Source organism: Rhinolophus hipposideros (genome assembly GCF_964194185.1).
Source record: "Rhinolophus hipposideros genome assembly, chromosome: 8".
Taxonomy (NCBI): Eukaryota; Metazoa; Chordata; class Mammalia; order Chiroptera; family Rhinolophidae; genus Rhinolophus; species Rhinolophus hipposideros.
Window position 1 is genome coordinate 90,313,909 of NC_138054.1, and position 16,510 is coordinate 90,330,418.

General features: G+C 49.1%; 1 protein-coding gene across 2 annotated transcripts in view; it reads left to right on the forward strand.

Moving 5' to 3' along the window:
• RERE (arginine-glutamic acid dipeptide repeats) overlaps nucleotides 1-16,510 on the forward strand; it is a 280,788-nt gene that overhangs the window by 255,951 nt on the left and 8,327 nt on the right. For both annotated transcript variants that reach the window (XM_081057650.1, XM_081057651.1), the window contains 5 exons: nucleotides 12,730-12,892; nucleotides 13,789-13,881; nucleotides 14,325-14,524; nucleotides 15,771-15,932; nucleotides 16,336-16,449. In XM_081057650.1, the coding sequence (XP_080913776.1) occupies nucleotides 12,730-12,892; nucleotides 13,789-13,881; nucleotides 14,325-14,524; nucleotides 15,771-15,932; nucleotides 16,336-16,449 (732 nt within the window). The remainder of the gene's footprint in view (nucleotides 1-12,729; nucleotides 12,893-13,788; nucleotides 13,882-14,324; nucleotides 14,525-15,770; nucleotides 15,933-16,335; nucleotides 16,450-16,510) is intronic.

The window sequence follows — 16,510 nt, forward strand, 5'->3', positions numbered from 1 at the left end:
GTCAGAGCTGTAAGTGGGCAGCTCTTTTACCATTTCCCTACACTGCTGCTCCTGTCTGGCACCTGTTCTTTTCCTTTACACAAACCGGTCCTCACCTGCTGGCATTCAGCTCCATAGCCCTTCTCACAGTGGAGGAGTTTGTGGGCTGGTGACTGTCACCTGCCTGCATGTCCTTTCCTAGAAGCTGACATGAAGCCCTGTCCTTAGGCTCGTGGGTTAGGTTGCCGAGACCACCCTGACAAAGTACCACAGACCAGGCGGCTTAAACAGTGGAAATGGAGCTTCTCACAGTTCTGGAGGCCAGAAGTCAAGATGTCAGCAGGGTTGGCTCCTTCTGAGGTTCCTCTCTCCTCTGCTTCTCACTGGGTCTCCATGTGGTCTTCCCTCTACCCGTCTGTGCCCACATCACCTCCTGTGAGGACACAGGTCGTACTGGGTGGAGGCCCAACCTACGTCCTCACTGTAACTCTGTTACCTCTTTAAAGACCCTGTCTCCAAAGACGGTCATATTCTGAGGTACTGAGGGCTAGGGTTTCAACATGAATTTGGGGTCGGGTGGGGGTGGGACACAACTCAGCTCAAAACAACCTGTCTAGCTGCTGTCCCCTCCCCGACCTTCCCGGAGTTCTTTTGTGCTCAAAGCCAGCTGCTGGCCACGTGTGTAAGATAACAGCAGATAGTACAGACTTGGTTTGTGAGCTGGTCTGAATTTTCTCAGATCTTTGCCTTAGGTTAAATCCAAAGCTCAGGTGAAAGAGATGACATGTTTCATATGTACGAAAGAGTCTTGTGGTTCTGTGTGTTTTTGTGCTTTAAAGAGTACGCTTTGCTTCTCCTTTTATTAAACAAATGTGATACAATGATAAAGTTAAATGCCCTTTTCCATCCTTTACTTGTAATGAGGGACTCTGTCCTTTATTTTAAAGTTTAATTTACAGAAATGGATGGTATTTGATAATTTGCTATGTGTTGTAAAAACCATAAAATAGAAGAAGCAATCTTGCTAGAGTAGCTGCTCTCATTTCCTGGCAGTCGTTACATGCTCCCAATACAAAAACATTTTTCTCCTAACTGTCCTTTCTGAGCTCAAAAATGGATTTCCCTCCAGCCCCGTCATTCAGTTATCACCTCGGGAAATGCGCAGATGTCACTGATGATCCCGTGAAAATATCCTGCACCCTGCCACCCGCTCCCGTCCTTCATCTTTTGTCCCATTCCCGTCATTAAATATTACATTGCCAATGTGTATTTTATAGGGTGCCCTGACGGCTGTCACTTTGATACTGTGCGGGGATAATAAGATTGCACGTATAATGAAAGGCCGATAAATAGAAAAATGTTTACGAGGTGGAGAATGGCGGTTTTAACAGTTTTATGGCTTGCTTTTCTCCCCTCCCGCCCTCTTCCCCCTCCCCCTTTGCTGGTGGAATTGTGGTTTCATTACAGGAACCAGAAAACATTAAGAAGGGTCATGTGGTGATACAACCAATGGCGGTGAAATCCCACTTGCCCTGTTGCTGAACTCCAATAAAATGAGTTCAGGAAATAATGAAGTATTCAGCTTGTGGGAAAGAAAACTGATTTTAGCGAATAAATTCTTGGGGTTTGGGAGGCCCTACACAGAAAAACAAGATCCCTGGTGTTGGAATTATTGTATTTAAAATGTTAACAAGTCTTTATTTAAACAAGCAGCTGAGTAAAACCAAAAATAAAGGCCTCCAAGTGGTGCTACATGTGGGTTTTGTGTTACGTGAAGGCCAATTTATTATTACTTTTGGTTAAGTGGAAAAACCTATCTGTTGCGTGATTCATAGATCGGTTTTTAATGGAGCTGCTTGGAGAGGTGGCAGCCACTCTGTAGAGTTCAGATACGCAGCCCAGTGGCCTGGAGCCGTCTCCATGGTTTTGAGCGCAGTTCAAAATCACTGCTTTAGATGCTTCTAGCTGAAGGTAATTTGGAAAGATGCTTTGTAGCGTGTGCAGAAGTGTGTTCTTGAGGGACTCCGATCTGAACTTTCAGCCTTCCTCAGGGAAGGAAGAGGCACTGCTCTGTGAAGGCTGCTTGCTTGGCGCATCTCTGACATGTAGCCAAGAGTGGCCAGAGGGCTTCTCCCAGAGCATAAGCCTCTGGCTGGCCTGAAGCCTGGTGAGCAGGTCGTGAGGGGTGCTCGTGATTGTGAGGGGGCTTCCAAGGTCCTTCCGATAGTCCATGGGGTTTGCTCTTGGTGCAGGCTAGAAACTGTTTCTCCAGGCTGTGCATAATGCTGTGTGTGTACTTGTGCCTACCAATTGTGTTTCTGTTCTTGGTCCCCTAAAGCTGTTTCAGGTTCTATAATTTGTGGGTGCCATGGGGTGGCCCCACACCCCTACCCTGAGTTGGGAGGGCTGGCTGTCCATTGGGGTCAGGGATGCAGCTATTAGCGTCCAGGTCAGAGGTTGAAGATGCTATTGCACTGAATTCCATAGATAAAAGATAACCCAAATTTGAGCCTCTGGCTTACAAAACCACAGATGGCTGTTTCCCTTTAGTTCATAAACAAGTAGTTAAGATCGAGTAGTTAAGATCACAAGACTCTGGAATCAGATCCCCAGGGCAGTCACTGGAAGCTGGATGAGCTTGACCGTTTGACTTCATTTCCCTAAGCCTTGGTTTTCTCCTTTGCAAAGCAGAGATAAGATATTTATCTGTTAGGTACCTATGAAGATTAAATGGATTAAGGTATGGAAAGTTCATATTTATAGGGTTTAGTTATCATCATAGATTTCATGGCCCAGTAAAATGTGGTTTGTGGGTTTGTAAATAAAGCTGCCAAGTGAGGAAGTGGTGGCATTGGATTTCTGAGCCCACCCTTCTGCAAGCCCAAGGTGGCCACCTCAGAGCAGCTGCCCCCCCCGCCCCGACTCTGGCCCAAGGGAAATGAAAAATAAGAACCATGTAAGCCGTTTTTCATAACACTAAATATCAAACTAAGGAACTCTTCTTATAGACAAAAGATTGTCTATCTCTTCTACTTTTTTAGAGAAAATGACATTTGTTTTATGAAATAAGGGTGAGATCAGGAGGCAGTTTATTTTTTAATGACCTTACTTGGCAAAATTAAAAGTTGGCAATTTCGCATCCATTTCTCAAAAATTGTGTCCTTTAGAGTTAATTTCAGGCAATTTTTATTGTCAGGAAATACTCATTTTGTCAGATATTTACTGAAGACTCATTATATTCAAGACGTCGCCCTGGACCTCTGTAGTACTCACAGATGGAGTGGTCACAGACTTGGGGGCGTCAGACCCGCTCATTCATGACAGCATTCCAAGGCAGAGCCTGGATGTCCAGGAGAGAGAGAGGCAGGAGTGGAAAGGTGGAGGAGTGACAGCGTCGTCATGGTGACCCCAGTGGTTGGGGAGCGGGGCAAAGGAAGCTTCCAGGAGAGGATGACACCCGTGATGGCCTGAGTGGAATGAGGAATGGAGTAGCAGGGAGCTCCTGGGGCTGCATCCTGTTGGCAGAAGAAGAGCACTGAGGGACGTGCGCAGGAGGCCATGGGGGTGACGATGCGTGGGAAGGTCCTGGGGGCAGAGGGACGGAGGCGAAGCAGCTGGGCCTCCTTTGTTCTGTTGGACTTGAAGAGCCTTCGATAATTTAGAGAGGCAAGTGCCACGGTCGTCAGAGCCGGGCTTTGGGAAGAATGACTTAGTCTCCATGTAGGAGGAGACAGGCCAGCCCAGGGCCTCGAGTGGGGATCTCCCAGTGGAGGTGTGGGGCCACAGTCAGGATCTGCAGGTGCCTGAGGTCAGCAACTAAAGCAACTGGAATTAGGAAATCTCATTACGGTTTGGTTTACAAAAATACACGCACTAAGTCTGCTCCACTTCCTTCACAATGTACAAATGTGTGGTAGTACTAATTGTAAAAAAAACAAAACAAAAAGGGGTGGCTGGGTAGGGGAAGTGCCTGGTTCAGGAACAGCTCTCTGAGTGTCTTACTACGGCCTCGTCATTACCAGTGAAACCCAGGAGACACCACATGCTTCCAGAGTCTTCTGTTTCTTCCCTTCCCTTTGCCTTTCCCCGGGAGTGGAGCTGCAGGTGGGTAGAGGGATTGCCTTCCCCAGAAGCAGCCTATCTACCCCACAGGGCTCCCTCTGTGTGGCGTGTTGGGTGCCTTTCCGGCCTTGTGCACACAGGAGGCCATGACTGTGGCCCGGGCCTTCTCAGGTCGTCCCCCGGCACATGCAGTCTGAGACGAGAGGGGGCGGTAATGAGGAGCAGCAGCAGAGCTGCTGACAGTGGCGGGGTTCCTTTAGGGACTAGGGGGGACTCGCCTGGTTCACAGAAGGAGGAGCCCGGGAGAGCCCTGCTTTAATTACCATAGTCATGGCCGGAAGACGACCGTTGCCTGCTAGAAAAAGAGGAGTAAAGGTGGCTGCTTCTGACATGGCTGAGGGCGCTGTCCAGGGCCTGGCTCCTCACCGCCCTCGTTCTGAGCAGTTGTCACATCAGCCCTTCAGTCCTCAGGGACCGACAGGAAAGAATGACTTGCATAGGAGTCTGTGCCAGGAAATTTTACTGACTGCTTCGCTACCCTTGAATTAGTAGTTTTTGCCAAGGAACAATTCAACTGTGATTTCCAGGCAGGGTGGTCACGGATGTCAGAGGACCAAGCTCGGCCGCAGAGTCACAGCACTCCAGTTAGAGCAGGTCTTCCCAGGGGACACGTCCCGTGCTGGGGTCCTGGTACCGGCTCCCAGGCAGTCTCATTTCCTCAGGGCCTGTGTTGGGGAACCAAGTCTGAGAAGCAGCTCTGCACCATCTTTCCTCCTCCATCCTGCCCCGCCTGGGTTTGGGGCCTTGTTTCATTGCTTTCTGGAACTTCTCCTTGGAAAAAAACCTCAAAAAATTTTTTTTTAGATCTCTGTTCTACCTCAAACATACAGGGTGGGTTTCTTCACCCTCTTTACCTGGACCACCAAAGGAGGAGCCAGATGGTGACTAAAGGACATTCTTCAAAATGAAAGTTTTAGCAGAATGCCTTGATTCTACCTGATTGTACATCAGCTTGTAGACTGATGGCATTATATTGAGATCTCGCTGAGCTTTCTCTACATATACGTCTTAAAATGTTTAGTTAGTATCGGAACAGTTAATGTGTGTCTTAAAGAAATACGAGAATTTCTTCCAAATGCTCACTTTCTAACCCGTGCAGAGTTGCGCATTTGTCAGCCCTGCCACCTGGGGGTCCTGTCCCATCACACTGCAGTGCTCTCAGCTGACAGCGGTCAGTGGGCTCCACAAGGATGTGTGGATTCTGATGCCGCCGTCCATGAGCAGCTTCCAGGCTGCCTCCCTGGTCCCCACCTCCTCTGCCCCCATTTTAGTAGCTGGTACTTGGCCCACAAAGGATGCCTTTTGAAACTTTGGTGGTGAAGAAATTAACTGCAGCTTTCCCTCACCAGCACAGGAGGCATTGTGGGCAGTCTCTGCTGGGTATCTTCTGAGGCTGGCACCTGGGCACACCCTACATGCGGGGACCCTGATTAGAGTCCTTCTTTCCTGCAGCCCCTTCCCATTCTTCTGTGTGCAAGGAGGACAACATTGGTTTTCCAGGGCCTTCCTTAGCATAACTGGGAGGCCAGTGGTCGTCATTCTTTTTTTCCTGCTGGTCACAGACCATGTTGTGAGAATGGAAGATAAAGGAGCACTGCCGTGTACTACAGTGATCGGAAAGGGGAATGTGTACAAGGTTGTTTCTGAAAAACGAGGCCTTCCTTGGCTTGTAACGAGAAGACCTGGTAGATGGCAGCCTGCAGGTACCCCGGATTCTGGGTGGTGGGGTCCCTGGACCTCATCTTCCCTCATACACCCCCGCCTCGCTGTCCACACTTCTTTGGGTGGTTGTGGCAGTAATAGGTTATAATCACAAAATTTCAGACTCAATCTTGGGTGTATCCTTCTGATATGGGACCAGAATAATTGCTTGCCTCTTCTTGCCTGCACGTCAGCCCCCCAGAGGGCTCCTGTCTGAGGAGTTAGTGTTGGGCTCAGGCATGAGAGAACCCGGGAGTGGGGAGCCAGCTGCAGTGCTCCGTCCTGGGGACAGACATGCTTGCTGAGAAGGAGGCTTTGACACCTGAAATGCTCACAGTGCCTTTGCTCTTCAGCGATCTGTTCTGCGCTTTCATTTCCCCGAGGTCCCTTAGAGAGAAGACATGTAGCATATCTCAACTTTAAAAAAGAAATTACCTTTTAATTGGGCAGGACAGGTTACAGGTTCTTCTCCCTTAGCATTGCAATGCCTGCGGGAAATTAAATAGCAGTTATGTTTGGGGACAGTTTTTTAGCTTACCAAATGCCTGCAGGTAAATCGATCTGCTTGTGAGACAGGAAAGAGACCCGATCGGGTTGTCTCCTGCAGCAGGGCTGTCAGCTCCCACCTCCAGCCTCTTCCCCCCATGTCTGCTTGTAACGACACACATGCTGTGGGGTGCCCCTGGAACAAGTCTCAGCCTGTTGTTTTCCCAAAGTAAGGCAGAACTGGGCCCAGGCCATACGAGCAGCTCTTAACCTGAAATGGGTTTATACCTGAAAAGCCACCTGTAGGAGGCGACCTGGCAGGCCTGAGCAGCCTGCCCCTGTTGCTTCAGCCCAGATGGCCCAGGCAGTGGGGCCAGGACGCTGAGTGAACTTGCCGGACTCACAGCATAACACAGGCAGGCACAGAAGTAAAATGGCTGAGGAGGGGGGCCTTTCTCCCTGCGGAGTCCAGGGGGCCCGAGCCCAGGAAGCTTCTGGATTCCAGGAGCGGCCCACGACCCAGCTGTCTGCTGGTGGCGGGAGCGTTTGTCAGCCTGACTCTAATATGTCTCATTGTCTTTCCTCCCAGCCCCCACCCCACCCGTATATTGCACTGAGCTGAGAGCCTTATTTCGTCTTCCTTCTCATTCTTCCATGCATGGCACTACCCACCCCTCGTCCTTATTTTGATAGGAAATCTGAGAAACCTAATAGTGTCTACTTCTCTAAACCCAGCTAGGTGGGAAGAAGCAGCCCTGCTGTGTAGAGAGCCTGCGGCGGAAGGCTGGTACCTAAATCCAGGAGCCAATCCCTATTGCCAGTGGCTTTGTGCATAGCATATGACCTGTTAGTAAAATCCAGGGGACCCTCCACTGAAAGAAAAGGCAGAGAGTTGGGGAGGGAGGAGAGGAAGAGAAAGAGAACCTGCTAAATATAGACCAGTGGATGAGAGCGCTTCTGTCGATTGGAGATGACTTCGCCCCCTTTCCTTTCCTTCTTTGCCCAGGCACTAAACCAGTTTCGTTTCGCATGCTGTGTGCAATTATAGCCTCATGATGTGAGGGGTGTAGACTGTGAGGCCTTGTTGTGAGATGAGGTGAGAGCACGGGAACAAAATGGTCATTAGAGGCCATTCGTGTCGACAACGTTGATACCCCTGTGTTTGCTTGCAGGAGCTAATTTGCAAGGCTGCCTCTGCGGAGCCGCCGTTTGATCAATGGTTGCCTGTGTTAATGTCTCAGTAAGCTATTGATTTCTGCAGCAGCTTTTGTTCCCCGAATTTATGTGCTGCGGGGTCTCTGCAGAACACACTCTGCATGTTTGATTAAAGTTCAATTGACTTCATTCCTGCTGAGGCTCGAGCTGCTTCACTCCCTATTTGTAGAACTAAAGCTTTCCCTGACATGTTCTTTTGTTTGTGCTCAAGACCTAGCCACCCATGCAGTCACCAGTATGCTATTTCTAATCCTCCTAGATTTGCTCCATTCCAGGGTTAATCCCTTCGTGGACAGTACAGTGGTTGAGAGGCAGCTCATAAAACCTGGTCTGGATTTTTTGTGGTCAACTTAATTGATGTATGATCGGTATGCATATCATATATACACCATAAAAATGTACCCACTTTAAGTGCACAGTTCCATGACTTTTGACAAGTGTGTAAATCAATGTAAATACCACAATTATTTTATAGAATATTCCCATCACCCCAGAAGTCCCTTTACAAGCAGTTGTCTCTAGACGACAGGCAACAACTAATTTCCTTTTTGTGATTATAGGTTTGACTTTTCTAGAATGGAATCATACCGTATGTACCCTTTTGTGTCTGGCAGCTTTCATTCAACATGTTTTTCTGATCCATCCATGTTTTGCCTGTGTCGATAATTTGTTCCTTTTTCACTGCCAAGTAGTATTCCAGTGAATGGGTGTACCGTTCTATGTTTATCCATTCCATTGAAGCGCATTTGGATTGTTTCCAGTTTTTGGCTACTCAAAGTTACTATGAACCTTTGTGTAAAAGTCTTTGCCTGAACATGTTTTTATTTCTTTGGGGTAAATACCTAGGAGTGGAATAATTGCTAGGCCACATGGCAAATGTTTGTTTAGCTTTGTAAGAACTAGACAAACAGCTTTACAAAGTGGTTTGATCATTTTACATTTCCAGGGTATGAGAGTTTGGGTCACTCCTCCATCTTCCTGAATTTTGAGATTTATGTTCTTTCATTTCCTCAACTAATTTTAGACTTCCAGAGGAGGGTCCTTCAGGCTTGTCGATCCTTGCCACTCAGATAATGGAATCTCTTCCGGTCCTTATTCCTGTTTAAAAGCTGTTACTTGAATGGTGACAGAAAGTTGATGTTTATTTCAACATTAGGTTTCTTTTTTGTGTCCTGATTTTCTCACATGCTAGAGGAGGACACGGTGCAGGAGTAAAGGTTTAGTGTTGTGAACCTGGGCTTTTCCTGAGCCTGTTTTCTGTCTGGTGTCGGGCCAGTCTCGGACCCTTGCTGATTTCTCGCTTTCTATGTTTTAGTCTGCAAGTTATGCCATTTCTTAAAACCATTTGAAACTCTTTCAAAACAGTCATATCTGAGAAACAGAAATAATCCCTGGTAACCGTGTGAGGCAATACTGCATTCCACACCAGTGCTACTCGTATGCAGAAGTGTCAGAGTGGCTGCTTTTTAACAACCATCAGTAAGACTGAGATTTGACAGAGACCCTGGTAGTACCTTCCCACCCGATTTTCTCTCCCATTTTTGTTTCCTTCCATCTCCTGTAGCTTCACATTTCCTCTTATTCCAGGCCTCTACCATCCGCTGGCCCTAAAACAATTTCCACTAAAAGAGGAGATGGGAGGGGCTTGGACTTTCTCATTCTTCCTTCTAGCTTTGGGACTGGGCTCTGATTTCCTGTACCAGTTGCCCTTTTGAACTGATGAAGCACACCAACCACTCTGACAAAATACATGAGGGTGACAGTGACCTTCCTTGGCTTCTGTTCTGTGTTTTCTCACTGGAAAACAGGAGCCAGATCAGTTTCATGCCATCACATGTCTCTTAACCCCTAGTGGGTTAATGAGTTTGTTCCCTCCAGCCAGCCAAGTATAGATAAGTGACATTCCAAGTCAGGAAGGTAGGAAGTAAAGGCAGGAGCCAGGAGGTTCTCGGATCATGGCCTTAGGGGCTCAGGATGCTAGGGTCACTGCAGGGACTATTACAGCCTACATTTGTAGAATAACATGGTAGACAAACAAGTCAGAAATTCAAGGGCAGTCCCTACGTTTTCCCTCTTGTCCAGTTACCATCTCAGGGAATTGGCCTGGGTCCTGGCCTCCTTGGCCTGGGGTCGTGCTTCACCTGTTAAATACTGGCAGTCCTAGCATTTTATTAAGTGGTGCTTGGAAAGACTGAAGCACATCCACAGCTCCAAGAGGTACATGTTATATGCTTGTGGAAGTCCATCAGAAGTTCCTCTTGAATCACAGCCCTACTTTTAGGGTCTGATAACAGCTCCTCAGAAAATGCACATAGACTCCAACTCTGGGTAGTGAGTACTAGGCACACATGCCTTACCTGCTTCGCAGAAGCTACTTTCCCACCTAAGATTTGCCCACTTATCTACCAACTTTTCATCATATGTCAAGGCCATGTCTTCTGGAGTGTTTTTAACGAAACCTCGTCTGATTGGGTACGCTAGAATTTGTTGTGTGGTATCTGCGCTTCTTTATCTATTTCAGTCTCCCCAACACTAGTATTTCCAGCTAGATCTCAGGTCACTGAGAACAAAATCTTTTCTCTTTCTTGGCCTCCTCCGTTCACAAGGCAGTGAGCCTTCTGTGAGGCAGAGTGCTGCTCTGGCCAGTGAGCTCCCACGCTGGGACGTGGATTCCCCCAGGCTGACTTACCGGCATGCGCTCGTCTGCCAAGTTAACTGACTTTCCACAATATTTATTGAATTAGAGAAGATCAGGGTGATCTAGGCTCTCTCACTGCTTTAAGTGCTTATTTAAAAGGTAAAGATATTTTATCTTGGGATGTTTGTTTTAAGAAATCAGTCTTTTCACATATAACAGTGGAACCAGGATAGAGAGCTCAGAAATAAACCCACAACTATATGATCATGTAATCCACGACAGAGGAGGCAAGAATATGCAGTGGGGTAAAGACAGTCTTTTCAGTAAATGGTGCTGGGAAAACTGGACAGATAACATGCAAAGAAATGAGACCAGAGCACCTTCTTACTCCATATACAAGAATAAACTCAAAATGGATTAAAGACCAAGACCCGAAACCATAAAACTCCTAGAGGAAAACATAGACAGTAAACTCTCAGACATTACCCTTAGTAATATTTTTTATGATATGCTTCTTCAGGCAAGGAAGCAAAAGAAAAAATAAACAAATGGGACTTTATCAAACCAAAGTTTTTGGAAACAAAAAGGAAAGGAAACCATCAACAAAACAAAAAGATATCCTACTGAATGGGAGAAGATATTTGCCAGTGATACATATTATAGGGGTTAATATCAAAGCTTTATAAAGAACTCATACAACTCAACAGCAAAAAAATAAACAATCCAATTGAAAAATGGACAGAGGACCTGAAGAGACATTTCTCCAAAGACGACATACAGATGGCCAACAGATGTATGAAAAGACGCTCAACCTCACTAACTATCAGAGAAATGCAAATCAAAACCACAATGAGATATCACCTCACACCTGTCATAATGGCCATCGTCAACAAATCAACAAACAACGAATGTTGGCGAGGATGTAGAAAAAGGGAACCCTCGTGCACTGTGGGTGGGATTGCAGATCGGTGCAGCCACTGTGGAAAACAGTATGGAGGTTCTTCAAAAAGTTAAAAATAGAACTACTGTATAACCCAGCAATTCCACTTCTGGATATTTATCCAAAGAAGTCCAAACATAAAGATATATGCACCTTTACGTTGACTCAGCATTATTCGCAATAGCCGACATATAAAAGCAACCAAAATGCCCATCAATAGATGATTAGATAAAGAAGAGGTGGTACTTATGCACAATGGAATATTACTCGGCCATAAAAAAGAATGAAACCTTACCATTGGTGACAACATGGATGGACCTAGAGTTATTAACGCTGAGTGAAATAAATCAGACTGCGAAAGACAAATACCATATGATCTCACTTATGCCTGGAATCTAAAGAACAAAATAAATAAAACAAAACAAATACAGAAATGGACCGGACCAATCGATACAGAGAACAGACTGATAGTTACTAGGTGGACGGGGGGGTTGGGTGACAGGGTGAGAAAGGGAAAAGGATTAAGAAGTACTAATTGGCAGTTACAAAATAGTCACGGGGATGTACAGCATAGGGAATATAGTCAATAATATGGTAATAACTATATAGTACCAGGTGGGGACTAATCGGAAGATCACTTCATAAATTATGTAAATGACTAACCATTATGCTATACACCTGAAACTAATATAAAATATTAAATGTCAATTATAACTGAAAAATTTAGTAATACAAATTTAAAAAGAAATTAGTCTTTTGTCACCCAGCGTTAGCTGAATATGACATTCACCCATTTGTGTGTATGGTGCGCCAGCTGTCCTGGGGGTAAGGGTGCCAAAAGTCCCTTTTTTTTAAGTTGTGTTTGGGCTCATGTCCTGTTGCTGTAGTTTTTGAAAAGATGTCTTGCCTCTCTTTCTGCTGGGCCATGAACAGAGTAGCTCCTTTTACCGTAAAGACTGATCTGTGACATATGGCATTTCATGTGTGTGTCAGCACCGCTGTGTGTGTCCCCTCTTAGTCTTTCTCTGTCGAACACCAGTCATTGCCTTTAGGAATTCATGCCAGCTTGTCCGGGTGCGGCACTCGGGTTGGGGTGGAGGCTGTAGACAGTCAGGTTTGGGGTTTCCGTCCTTCCTGACCTCCTACCTGGCCCTCTTTCCCCAGCACCTCAGTTATATCTTGGCTGTCTCTGGAGTTGTCTGTCTGACGAGGCATTTCCTTATCACATCCTTGTGATTGCACTGGAATGCTGGTGAAGAGCACATCCTCGGTGCACGCGTGTGCTCATGCACGTACACACACAGCTAGAGGGCAAGGACTTTCTGTCCACTGCTTTTTGCTGCACCTCCCGTGCTTAGAACGGTGGTGGCGTCTGGCATATAGTAGGCACCCAACAAATACTTGTTAAATGAGTGGGTGGTCTCAATGTCTAGAAGTTAGCTGCACTGGACTGAGGTGACAGACCCCGTTCTCCCAGATTTCAGGCAGCTCAGCAGCTGTGTTTCCATTTTAAGCCCCAGGTGGGGCTTTGTCCTGGTCTCTAACACAGCTATTATAAACTGCGCTTCTGCTCCGGACAGGAGGGGGCGACATGGAAAAGCCAACCCCTGTGGGCACTTCCCTCACAGCTAGCCCTTCTTTGTTGCAGGGGGAACTAATTACCTTCTATTACTACTGGAAGAAAACCCCTGAAGCCGCCAGCTCACGGGCCCATCGCAGGCACCGCAGACAGGCCGTATTCAGAAGAATTAAGACCCGCACTGCATCCACACCTGTCAACACGCCTTCCAGACCCCCCTCCAGTGAATTCTGTAAGTGGGGGACTTTTCCCACGCAGCCACACACTATCCCAGCTCTGGGCCTGCCCTCATAGACGTCCTTGTTACAGGACAGGCAGGAGCATATGACGCAGGGAACTGTGTGCACGCACAGAGCCCGGCCTAAGGGTCACACTGACTTGAGGGATTTGGTAGGGGGTTTCACAGATTACTCATACTTTGCAATTTTTCTAATAAACTCAATGTCATTTCAGTTTTTTTTACCAAAGTGTAAGTCTTGGCCTTGGCCTGGGCTGCTTTGATACCTTCAGAGCAGGTTTTCCATGTAGTGGCTGGTGTGCTGTTGGAGTTCCGTTGTGCGGCTGTTGTGGCAGCAGTTGGATCAGATTAACATTTTCCACTTTGCCTCCTGCTATACCAACACCCTCCTCTTGGTCCCAGTGCGACGTGCCATCTGACACTGAAGCCCTGCAGCTTGTTAATCCCCCACAACCAGCACAGCCGTCGTGCCGTGTGGTTCTGTCCTGGCCCAGGGCATGGACTTCTGAGGGTCCCTTTGGTTGCACATGCAAATAGGAAGTGATCTAGTAATCCAGGGCCAGTGGGGGTGGCACTTGACGGAGAGGCACGTCCTTAGGAGGCCTCGTGGATGCTGCTTCACCCTGTTCAGTTTCACCAGGTGTGGCTGTGCCTGCCCCCCCGGAATCAGGTGTGACATCAGCCCCCAACAATCTAGCAGGGCAGGCCCGCCCTCTCACATATAAGTTCTTTCTCTGATGATTGGCCCTGAGGAAATCAGTCCCACCGCAGCGTCCTGGGCCACTCTGACTGGTGGCTCCGAGCCTGAGGCAGCCAGAAGTCACAAGTGGTCCCGGTCTTTGCCGAGTGTGACGGTGTCCCCTCCCCCCATTGTGTGCCCACCATGCCAGTGGACCTGAGCTCGGCCAGCGAGGATGATTTTGACAGCGAGGACAGCGAGCAGGAGCTGAAGGGGTACGCCTGCCGCCACTGCTTCTCCACCAGTAAGTGGGCGCTCCTGGCGGGGCTCCAGGCACTCGGGCCTGGCATTTGGATTGCGCTTCAGGCTTACTTGAGGGTTATTTGATTTCATTGCCCTGCTTAGCAGTCAGTACAGAGTGCTGACCAGTGGCTAGGACAGACTTGCTCACGGTTGGTCTGGGGATGCCTGTGTTTCCGGAGAGCCTGCTGCCCGCTCCTCCTGGGTATCCTGAGAGGAGGGAGGTGGGGGCAGTAAATAGTCCTGAAACCCTGTCTTGCCCTGGGAGAGAGCAGGCAGCACCAGGACCTGAGCGGTCTGAGCATCAGGTGTCTGTCCGAGCCCAGAGCTGCATGGCCTCGTGGCACCAGGGTTGGTGGAGCCCACAGAGGGGCCCCCTGCTCCGATGCCCCCAAGGACGTCTGTCTCTGAGGGCACCACCTACCCCCCCGGGCTCTGCCCTCACAGCCTCCAAAGACTGGCACCACGGGGGCCGGGAAAGCATCCTGCTCTGCACTGACTGCCGGATCCACTTCAAGAAGTACGGCGAGCTGCCCCCCATCGAGAAGCCCGTGGACCCCCCGCCCTTCATGTTCAAGCCCGTCAAAGAGGAGGACGATGGGCTCAGTGGGAAGCATAGCATGAGGACACGGCGGACTCGAGGCTCGGTGAGTCCCCAGGCCAGCCCCCCAAGCCTCAGGCACCCTGACCACGTCTCCAGGCTGCTGGGATGCTGGGAGCTGTGCCCAGCAGGTGGAGGACGAGAAATGTTTTGTTTTCGGTAGAGAAGCAGACCCCCGGAGGTGAAATGGTTTGCCCAGAGGCACTGGCTTTGCCTGCAGGCTGGGAAGACGGCTCTCCGCCAAGCTCTCTCCTCCCTCTTCCTTGGCGAGTCAGTGGGGTGCATTGGTCTCAGTTTCTGCCTCAGTGCACACGCTCCATGTTCCTCAGACCTCCCCCTGGCCCATGGGCCATTAACTTCTTGTGCGGTACATCTCTGCCATTTGAAACTTGCAGGCTTTTTAAAAAAATATTTGACCCACTTTTGGAAACTTTCAGATACATTTGTTGTTCTTTTTTTAATTCACTGTGTAGTCTCTTCATAAAGAGACTTTGTTTTCCAGGTTGGAAATGTGGCAGGGACCTTTGGGAGCGAGGGTTTTCCCTGATCAGGGACCAGGACACCGCCAGGGTCTTTTTCTATAGCACTGGCCTCCCTAGGGGCCCTTTTAGGCAGGTGGGTGCCACCATACCTTCCTCTGACCCTAGCACTCTGACCACCCAGCCGCTGCTCGCTCAGATAGGCACAGGTGGGCCAGCATGAATCACTGTACCCCCATCTCTTCTGAGCCCCCCAGCGCACTGCCAAAACATGATGAAATGCTTGGTGGTTTCAGGAGCGAGTTACATTATTTGACAGCTTGTGTCTTTGGGTCACTCCCCATCCTGTCACAGGAATCAGCAAGTGTTTCTTTTGTTTGGTTGGGAGAGCAGGCAGTTACATGGAATAAATGGAAAGAGTAAGGAGACTTAAAGCCAGCTTTGTGTATAATTGTCATTCTGGAGAACGTGGCAGAGTAGACTGCCCTCACTGACTTCTGCCCCTCAGAAAGCCTTGCTCGTTTCCAGCACACGCCACTGAGGACAGTTCCTGGAGATGCGTGCTTTGGAGTTAAGTGAGAATCGCTCACTTTTGTGTGTGAACCCACCATTCACCCCCTCCTCCCTCAGCTCCATAGTGACCCCGTGCCATGAGGGACACCAGGGGGTGTGCCTTTTGTTTGCCAGGGGCTGGGATTTGCGATGAGGCCAATGGTGGGCTCTGTTCTTGATGCTCCTGCGTGTGAGCTGGGCTCAGGTGGCCCATGTGGAGACCGGGGTCCAATCTCACCAACCCCCGGTTTGGGTGGGCAGATGTCTACACTGCGCAGTGGTCGAAAGAAGCAGCCAGCCAGCCCTGATGGTCGCGCCTCGCCCATCAATGAAGACATCCGCTCCAGCGGCCGCAACTCCCCCAGCGCTGCCAGCACCTCCAGCAATGACAGTAAAGCAGAGACGGTGAAGAAGTCGGCCAAGGTGAGGCGTGGGGGCGGGGGCTGGGGCTTGCTGGAGTGGGAGCCCAGCTTCTTCAGACTTGGCCGCAGGTCCTCTTTGGAGGCTCCCTGGCCTAGGGCTACCAGCTGGGGCCTGGAGAAAGGGGTTCCAGCTGAGCTCCTACCACTGACCTTTGGGGGTCCGGAGGCCTCAGAGACAGAGGGTGGGTGGTAATTTGAGAGGCTCTCTCCTCCCAAAGGCAAGTTACTCCCATCCCCAGATACTTGTTCCTTCCTGGCTCTGGCTGGTCTCTTCCAGAGCTGTCTTGCTTCTGAAGCTGGAGCTCAGAATGCGAGAGCAAGGTGAGCTCCAGGCTGAGCTCAGGAGTCTGTCCCCAGCCCTCATGTTCCCCAAACCTGATCCTCCTCGTGCTTTCCCACCACAGAAGGTGAAGGAGGAAGCCTCGTCCCCACTGAAGAACACCAAGCGCCAGCGGGAGAAGCTGGCCTCTGACACCGAGGAGGCCGACAGGACCAGCTGCAAGAAGACGAAAACCCAGGTGAGGTTTGCAGCGAGCCTTGTTGACTACAGCTGGCAGTGATGCCCCTTGAGGAGCCCCC